We start from the raw sequence: 10000 nt of genomic DNA on the forward strand, positions 1-10000 counted from the left end.
TATATACATATATATATCTATATATATATATATATATATATATATATATATATATATATATATATAGATATATCTATATATATACATACATACATACATATATATATACATACATATACATATACATGTGTGTGTGTATATATATATATATATATATATACATATATATATGTGTATATATATGTGTATATATATATATACATATACACACATATATACATATACACACATCACACATGATCTATTATATATATATATATATATATATATATATATATATATATATATATATATATATATATATATATATATATATATATATATATATATATATATATATATATAATAGATCATCAGGTTTCTCTCTGAGGTACCACCAATGTTTGTTGTTTACATGCATCAAATACTCTGGCTGTTGCCCTTATTCCTAATAAGCTGTTTACATTTCTACTGAAGATGAATATTCCACTAATATTCCCGTTTAGTCTTGCATAATTTCCGATTTAACGTAAAACGACCCGGTGCCGCATCCTCCCTCATCACCGGTGAATCCCACGTCCACGCATATTTGACATATTGGGAATATTAGTGGAATGCCAGAGTGCATGTAAACATGTAGTCAGTCATGTGAAAACGTCTCCAGTTCTTTGACTTTGAGTACTTTCAACTGGCTGTGAAATAAACCTGGTTGCATATTTCCTCTACAACCACTCTACAACCACTGAACAAACTGCAACAGGAAGTCAGCGCAGCCGCGGACCATGCAGAAAAATAACAACAAAAACATCGGAAGAGGAGGATGATGAGGATCTTTGGAGAATGAGGGGAAGTTAATGGACACGTACTAATGAGCAGCTGCTTCATACAAGCAGTAGCTTTTAAAGTCAAAAAGCTTTCGATAGAATCTCAGACTGAAACAATGCTGACTGGTCTAATGATGACGAGTTACATCGACGCTGCAGTTGACAAAAAAACAAACAACCAAAGTCTCAGTAACTCCGCTACGAACCAAGCGCTCCAGTTACTCGACTGTACGACACCGACTTGATGACCCCGTTGTGACGTGTGCTATTCTCGTGGCCACATTTCCTGCTGTGGCCTTCCCACATATTACACATGAAGTCTATATTGGGCCTGAGGCAGCATGTATACAAGCTGCTGAAAAACAAAATAAAACGAGAAAGAAAAAAAAAAAGATGGAAAAAAAATCGCGTGGGTTTGGTGGCAAGAATGAATTATGGAGTCTAAGAAAACAGACGTTACTAGAACTGTTAAATACATATATATATATATATATATATATATATATATATATATATATATATATATATATATATATGTATATACATGATGTTTATTCCCTTTTCTCACACATTCTTCCAGTCCAAATAAGTTCTACTGCTGCTGTTTTAGCACAAACTCTAGCTACTATAAGCGACACTTGTTCAGACTAAACACACACACACACACACACACACACACACACACACACACACACACACACACACACACACACACACACACACACACACACACACACACACCTTTACGTGTAGCAGGACTGAGAGGGAATGTGTGAGCCACTGATCTGCTGTTGCCCTGTGCAGGTTTCTTGTGATAGGAGCGCGGTCTCAAACACGTACCGTCTTTGTAGGACAGACTGCCGGTGGAGAATTTTTTGCGATGCGCGCGCGCGTAGTCCTGCAGGTTGGGGGCGCTAGAGGACCCCCCTAGGACAGTGGTGCTGAAGAGCCCGGCGCACTGAGAGCCTGCGAGGGTGGGTGGGTGGGGGGGGGGGGGGGGGGGGGGGGGGGTTAGTCATTACTACATATCATGCTGTTACTCAAACAACTATTCAGAGAGAGACAGAGAGAGAGAGAGAGAGAGACAGAGAGAAAGACAGAGACAGACAGACACAGGAAACCATGCATCTCATACCAACAGCTGTCTCCTCATTGGTCCTCCTCACCAGAGGAAGGAAGAAGAAAGATTTTAATGTCCTGCATCGAAGCCAACAGGAAAAAACAATCCACCCCCTTCACACTTTTTCTGATATCCATTTGTGAGACATTAAATGCATTAAGTGCTATTTTATAATTTATTGTTAGCCCTGTCACCGTAATATGCCCTCAATCATTTTTACATTATCGACTTATTGTACGATATATGACATCACCTCAATCATTTTTTACGTTATCGACTTATCGTACAATATAAGGACATCGCCTCAATCATTATTACGTTATCGAATTATCGTACGATATATGGACATCGCCTCAATCTTTTTTACGTTATCGACTTATCGTACGATATATGGACATCGCCTCAATCTTTTTTACGTTATCGACTTATCGTACGATGTAAGGACATCGTCTCAATCTTTTTTACGTTATCGACTTATCGTACGATATATGACATTACCTCAATTATTTTTACGTTATCGACTTATCGTACGATATAAGGACATCTACTCAATCATTTTTACGTTATCGACTTATCGTACGATATATGGACATCGCCTCAATCCTTTTTACGTTATCGACTTATCGTACGATATATGGACATCGCCTCAATCCTTTTTACGTTATCGACTTATCGTGCGATATATGGACATCGCCACAATCCTTTTTACGTTATCGACTTATCGTGCGATATATGGACATCACCTAATTCATATTGCCCGTTGACTTACATCCACAACAACATTTTAGCCAACATGATGCCACAATAAACAGCAGGGTTTTCTCTACAACTCTCCCATTTTTGTTACCAGAGTACGAGAGTCTGTTTTATTAATTTATTTTGGTTGTGTGGATTTATTTATTTTTATTTATTTAGTAAATGCTAATAGTTTTTTACAATTCAATTCCAATGTCTGAATGTATAATTAAAAGTGAAATGCTCTTTGAAACGGTGCATTTTTATTATTATTATGCTATCATATTATTATATCAGTGACATTAAATGGTATTAAAATGACTACATTTCCCAGAGTGCTTTTTGACATTAGTTTGTCCAAACAGAGAGCGCTAAAGAGTAGAATGGAAAGAGGAAATAAAGGGAAAAGCAACAGAATTAGATCGACTAGATAGACTATGAGGGGACTTTGTCATTCTGTGAGACGGTTGAACGACAAGCGTAAAAATGGCGCCTCCCAAAGGTGGTGTTTGAAGGACTGAAACCAAAACGTGACGTGCATCTCTGATGGTTTAAGACATCTGAGCCTGCAGCACTGAATATGTGCTCGATATAATTCAACACACGTCCCTCTGAAAAGACGCTGATAAAAACAAACGAACCACCAAACAGCCTGCAGAGCAATTATATCCAGATAATGCTGATTGGGGAAATGATTTGAGGCCTACTGTCGGGGAAAGAGGAGGCAGTGAAATGTTAAGACTTTAACTCTGCAAAGAATTCAACGCCTCAGTTGAGTCTCTGAACACGCCACTGGTTCACATATTTGATGAGTAACATCGCATTTAGTTCACATGAGTGGAAAACAATTTCACAGTTGATTTCTGGGCTCATCTGCTAGACATAAGACTAACCACCGCGTTGATATCAACACTAAAACTAAAATGGAGATGCTCCATGCAAAAAGTTATTACAGAAGGACTCAGTCCTGGAAACTTGGACCAACAGTTACAAAACTGGAATATTGTCAGATTTTTTTTGATTTAGATCCCAAAAAAGGTATGAAATGTATCCACCATTATTATCATGAGTCAGTACCTGATATTTAGAGACCAGTTTTCTTCAAAAACAGGCAAATGTATCTCACTCATCAGACAGCCTGTTCTAGCAGCCTGGGGCGGCTATTTGTGATTGTTTTCAATGAGACTGAAGAGTTATATATATAATACAGTGGCAGTGATGAGGTCTATACACAGAATGAAACGGTGCATTATGACACGTACCTAATCCACTTTGTTTCATCTCGGGGGATTGACGCGAGCACAACGAGAAGAGGCGATAACTGCCGACTTTTGAGGACGATGTCTCTGACAGAACCTGGTGAAAACACACACACACACGCACGCACGCACGCACACGCACACACACACACACACACACACACACAACCCTCAGACAGCGGTAACAAGGCTTCACGACTGTATAAAATAATAAATAAATAAATAAAATATGCCCTCGGACAAGGGGAGAGGCCAAAACCACAGAAGAAGAAGCTCTGGGTCTATAAAATATACTGATTATAAAAGTAAATAAACAAACACAACAGCTAAACTTGATTTGATGCTTTGTAGTGTTTTCAAGAACAAAACTCTTCAAGTCCACAATGAAAGAAAATGATTTTGGTAACGAGATGGCTTTACCATCATTTAAATGACGTCTAGACTTTAATCCAGGTGCATGTGGGGAGGAGGTTGCTGTTTAAACAGAATGAAGAAGAAGCCGTGCAGCATTCAAATCTTGATTCAGAATTTGAACGTCAATGACCTGAAATGAACTATTGGTACCGGCCTAGAGTGTGGTGTATTAGTCTGCTTCTTCCTACCTCCATGGATCCGGTCTTTTGATTGCGTATGAGCGGCGACCTCCTCTGAATGGTGATTGGCTCAGACAGCGGCAAGGCGCGGTCGGTCTCATCTCGCGAGAGGTCCTCCAGGCTGCCGGGGTCGGTCTGTTTCTGTCCGAGCAGAGAGACAGAGAGACAGAGAGACAGAGAGAGAGAGAGAGAGAGAGAGAGAGAGAGAGAGAGAGAGAGAGAGAGAGAGAGAATATGTATGCTGCAATCTGCGGGACAACAACACGGTGAAAAACACTGGAATGGGATTCTACCTGCCGCGCTACCTCTGCAGAAGCGGGCCTGAAGCCGAAGCCGGTCGGTGCGTTCTCCTCCTCCTCGACGCCTTTGACTCCGGGGCTGAAGTGAAGCTCCACGTGGAAGCGCTCCTCGGAGGAGATGTCCTTTAGGGGGAACGACGAAGACGTTAGAGACGTTAAATGTTCCAATACCATTTCTAATCTCCTGCTGCACAAGTTTATTTATATACACTCTGATTTCGGGACCGTCAAAATTGTTTTTTTGGTGACTTGGCTGTCTTTTTATTTTAACTATAGTCTGCAAAACAAACACGCTACCTTATTGTTGTCCTCGTACAGCATGATGACAATCTGAGTCATGTAGTTGAGTTCAGAGACAGCACTGAGGTAATCCATGGCACGCTTCCACTGCTGGTCCTTCTCCTCCTGACACACACACACACACACACACACACACACACACACACACACACACACACACACACACATCAATAAAAGTTCCAACTTCTACCCCCATCTGAGGAAACATCTACCGTTCTGCAGGACTGATGTTCGACCGCTTACGTCAAGCAAACCTCCGTAACGGAAAATGCTGAGCAGGGAGTGAACGTGACTCTCACTGGTGAAATATAACCGCGTCCTGACGTGGCGCCCCGGAGACATCACACCTCGAGAGTACCTGAAGAAGAAGAAGTGGTACCGTCAGTCCAAACATTTTGCATCGCGTCTTCCCATCGACACAGCCTTTCTATTTCCTCACAGAGGGTGCAGTTTGTTGACGGACTCGTCCTCGTGGGTCCTCTGCAGGTCCAGCTGGATCTTTCTCACCAGTGGGAGGCAGTGGGCATATGCTATGTCCAGTTTCTCCACTCGATTAATGCCATATTCCTTGAAACAAAGAAGACAAATATATTAATTAAAACAAATCTTTAAAGAATTAAAGTTGATCTATAAATATCTAGCCACTGAGCTTTCCTTCTCTATGTCTTCAATATTGAAACAAAAGACGGAAACTATCTTTAAAAATGTTTCTTTGCAGTCGACCAGATGTAACAACCATCTCCTCTCTACCTGAACTTCCTCCTTCCTCCTCTTCCCCCCTCCTCCTCCCTCCACCACCACAACCACCTCCTCCTCCTTCTCTTCCCCCACCCCCTTCTTCCCCTCCTACTCCTCCTCCCCTGCCTTCTCCTCACTCCTCTTCCTCCTGCCTCCTCCCCCCCGCCTCCTACTTCTCCTCCTCACTCTTCCTCTTCCTCCTTCTCCCCTGCCTCCTCCTCTTCCCCTTGCCCCTCCTCCTTCCTCCTCCTCTTCCCCCTCCTCCCTCCTCTTCCTCCTCTCCCCTTCCACTGCCTCCTCCTCCTCCTCCTCCTCCTCACTCTTCCCCCTCCTCCTCCCCCTTCTCCCCTGCCTCATCCTCCCTCCTTTCTTCCATCCTTCCTCCTCCTCTTCCTCCCCTTCCTCCTTCTCTTCCTCCTCCTCCCATTTCTTCCCTTCCTCCTCCTCTTCCTCCCACTTCTCCCCTGCCTCATCCTCCGTCCTCCCCCTTCTTCCCTGCCTCCTCCTCCTCCTCCTCCTCACCTGTGGGATGACGATGTCAGCCACAGCTCGAGACAGCCTGAACAGCTCCAGCGTGTCCTCCAGGCCCAGCGTGGCGTTGTGGATGACGTCGTACTTCACGCAGTCGTAGATGTCCGGTATTTTGCTGATGTCGTAGCGGCCGTTCTTCATGCGGAAGTCTCTCTCCAGTTTGGACCAGCGCTGCAGCATCAGCTCCAGAGTCTCGCTGTGGTACAGCTGCAGGTCTGGTGAGAGAGACGAGGTTATTTAACACCATCGATCATCGGCTTTGGAAGCATCATCCATTTATTATGTCGGCTCGAGTTAGTCCAACCTCTGACTTTCTGTAAATTTGCGCGTGGCGTAAAAGCACTATTCACATGTCTGGGGACAAAGAAGGCCAATTCGTTTTTTTTAGATGCTTTAGAAACAGGAGGTCTGAAAAATCTACATTTGAGTAAATATTTTGCAGCCAAATCAAATAGTTTACAGGATAGTCAAGCTTTGTTTCTTTATAATGCTTTTAATACTTGACTTGTTTCTTTACAGGGTTTGCACAAAGGCAATAAAGTAGTCCATGAGTATGAGATTGAGTCACTGTGGAGGCTAGTTTACTGCGTCAAACCTACAGTCTTTGGGCACATCTATGAGTTACACTCGTCGTCTTTTTTGATTCGTTTGTACGCACTCTGGCGTTTCGGAGAATGCAGCACGCGTGCTCGGAGCTCGCCGGTCCTCTCGGAGGCTCGCGTTACGGCGCCAAGCGCGATGATGAACAACGTTTAAGTCCACGAGCCCAGAAAGACACAAAAAACTAAAATCTTAAAACCTGCGCACATGGAACCAAAATGTCTCCGTATAATAGGGGCTGTAAACCACTAGGCAGTGGTATACTGATCCTCTGTTGGCCTATTCCAAAGGCCAACAGAGGATTTCTCGCTCACCGGCTGACTTGGGGTCCTCCATCCTTGTGCGGATCTGGGAGGTGAGGCTCTGAATGAGGGCGTAGACCTGGTCACATGTGGCCACCGGGTTCTGGACTATCTTCATTGAATTCACCAAAGAGGCACTGCAAGTTGGGGCCAGCTGTGTCACACACACACACACACACACACACACACACACACACACACACACACACACACACACACACACACACACACACACACACACAAAAAGGTGTTTAATAAAAAGCCACATTTGAATAAAATCAATACTGGCTGCTTTCACTTTACAAAGAGCTCAAAAGGCTGCGGAACCTTTGTCATTGGATTTACCTGAGCCACATGAAGACACATAATTAATCTGCAGACAGTTAGCTCAAGAGAGTCGATCCTTTCTGCTTTCATTAGAACAGGTCAGTAATCCTCAGCGATCAAAGGAGATATCAACCCGCTGTCTCTACATATCATCATCTCAGTCCCACTATTACTGTGGGAAACAGTCAAAATACACTTGGATGTGTATGTTAAGAGTAGATGAGTTTATAGAACCAGACAGGAGAAAAACAAAGTACTGCTGTGGACGTATTTTAAACAGCTAAAAGAATCTACATCAGATCTCTTAGTTATTGTATTTGTAGCATTACTATTGGTTAGGAGTTAACACAGGTGTGTAAACCAATATCCCCCAAACAAACACAAGCACACGCTCATGTTGTCTGTCTTTTTGATGAAGTATTGTTATTATTTAGGTGGAGGCTTCAAATAAGCCCAGTGGGGTTTTTTCGGCCTCGTCGTGCTCTGTGATATTATTTATCTCCGTCATATTTCCAAAATTGTGCAAGTGATGTTTTTTTTGTATTCCTCACGCCCCCTCACAAAGCAGACTGAAGTTTAGCCCTCTACTCACCCTGTCGAAGTCCTCGTCGGTGAAGTCCCGGTCCTTCTGCAGGATCTCGTGGAGTCGGGCCTTGACGCGGTGCTGGCAGCTGCTCAGCGAGTCGCTGTCGTTGTCCAGCAGCCCGTTCATGTTGGCGCTCTTCACCATCTGCACCAGGATGGGTGTCAGCTCTCCCTCCAGAGCCAGCAGACCCTACACACACACACACACACACACACACACACACACACACACACACACACACACACACACACACACACACACACACACACACACACACACACACAATGAAGTGTGAAATCTGTGAAATCGTTTGTGCCAACATATAATTCATCAGTGAGGCTATCGCACAGATGACAGCTGTTTGTGCTGTTGTACCAAACAGCATGATGCATTTGTGACTTTGACAGTCATTTCTACGCTACATAAACACATTTTAGTTTCACTTCACAGCAGTGGACATCACTCAGCGGTCCTCTCTCATCTCTGAAAGGAAAACATAACTAGCTCGTAGAAGGTCGCCTTCCTTTTCTGAAGAAGTGCTTTGAAAACATCACCGGAGTCTATTAAATATATTGTAACGGGAGCATTATCTAGTATGTTTTACACGTTCTTCCGTCCAGCACCTAGTATTTATCGTCTGGATGGCCGTGCTTTTGTAAAATATCATTTTTTGCGCTTTCCTCTGAGAATCTCTCGCCTTTGTTTGTTTTTTTTAATGTCATGTGAAAGTCTGCAGGTGGCGCTGTTTTCCCTCTATTTAACCGAGAAGATGACTCCAGCTGGTTTATTAAAACACACTGTGTTTTCTGTCAATTCTCACACAGCTGTGGACATTTCTGTAAACATAAATATTAACGTCCTGTAACTGCGGTTAAAATATGTAGCTGCTTGAAACAAACTTCAAAGAACAGCTGAACACACGTTGAATCCTTTTCGTTTTGTACCGATGAAACACAGCGACAGTCCAGAAACGTCTCTCTGGTGCGGAGCTCTCAGAATACCCGCCTACCTTTGCGAAAGCCGCGGCCGTCATCTGCACTCTGCCTTCGTCGGACGCGTAGATCTTCAGGTCGTGTCTGTAGGTGCTGTGTAAGCGGAGCAAGCCGCAGCCCGGAAATCCAGCGTAGTCTCCTACAAAGATCAGAGGCAACAGACGAGGATCCCGCTGCTTTACGAAGTTACTCAAAACCAGTGTGTGTGTGTGTGTCTCTCTCTCACACCTTGACCTCCGGGGTACATGCAGCGGAAGGCCCTCCCCAGCTCCTCCGCCTGAACTCTGCCAGCAGGAGTCAGCTCTCCTCCCCACTTCAGCACCAGCAGCAGAGATGGACCCTCCTTACGCGTGTCTGAAAACGAAAACGAAAACACACACACACACACACACACACACACACACACACACACACACACACACACACACACACACACACACACACACACACACACACACACACACACACACACACACACACACACACTCTTCAGTTGGCCAGCTCAAACTTGAAAACATACTATTTGATAGTAAGAGATTAACAACACAAGAAAAAGCCTTAATATCGTCCTACCTTCTTCCTCACTTGAGGTTTTGGGCTGCCCATGGGGCAGGTAGGTTAGTTGCACTTTTCTGTTGATCCCAGAGAAATGGCCGTACCTTTTATTGGCAAGAAAATAAAAAAGTGGAGTCAATAAAAAAAGAGAAAGCTGTTGATGGATAAACACGATTGTAAGCCTCACAACATGGGGGCCGTTACTACTGAGGATTAGACGACTAACCGTGTTTACTGGTGAAGAAACAGGACCAGGATGT

The 10000-nt window shown here is 43.6% G+C and overlaps 1 protein-coding gene across 4 annotated transcripts in view; it reads right to left on the reverse strand.

Moving 5' to 3' along the window:
- The window catches only part of ppip5k1a (diphosphoinositol pentakisphosphate kinase 1a), a 32243-nt gene that overhangs the window by 11046 nt on the left and 11197 nt on the right, over positions 1-10000 (reverse strand). For 2 of the 4 annotated variants that reach the window (XM_068724430.1, XM_068724428.1), the window contains exons 14-26: positions 9759-9844; positions 9414-9539; positions 9203-9324; positions 8200-8382; positions 7293-7434; positions 6370-6593; positions 5549-5676; positions 5353-5467; positions 5107-5214; positions 4804-4932; positions 4520-4651; positions 3921-4014; positions 1644-1769 (exon numbers count right to left, since the gene is read on the reverse strand). In XM_068724430.1, the coding sequence (XP_068580531.1) occupies positions 1644-1769; positions 3921-4014; positions 4520-4651; positions 4804-4932; positions 5107-5214; positions 5353-5467; positions 5549-5676; positions 6370-6593; positions 7293-7434; positions 8200-8382; positions 9203-9324; positions 9414-9539; positions 9759-9844 (1715 nt within the window). The remainder of the gene's footprint in view (positions 1-1643; positions 1770-3920; positions 4015-4519; positions 4652-4803; positions 4933-5106; positions 5215-5352; positions 5468-5548; positions 5677-6369; positions 6594-7292; positions 7435-8199; positions 8383-9202; positions 9325-9413; positions 9540-9758; positions 9845-10000) is intronic. The other 2 variants (XM_068724429.1, XM_068724431.1) reach the window with 2 other exon arrangements.

Source organism: Cebidichthys violaceus, unplaced genomic scaffold (assembly GCF_023349555.1).
Source record: "Cebidichthys violaceus isolate CVI_PGR_0920_01 unplaced genomic scaffold, fCebVio1.0.p SCAF_30, whole genome shotgun sequence".
Lineage (NCBI taxonomy): Eukaryota > Metazoa > Chordata > Actinopteri > Perciformes > Stichaeidae > Cebidichthys > Cebidichthys violaceus.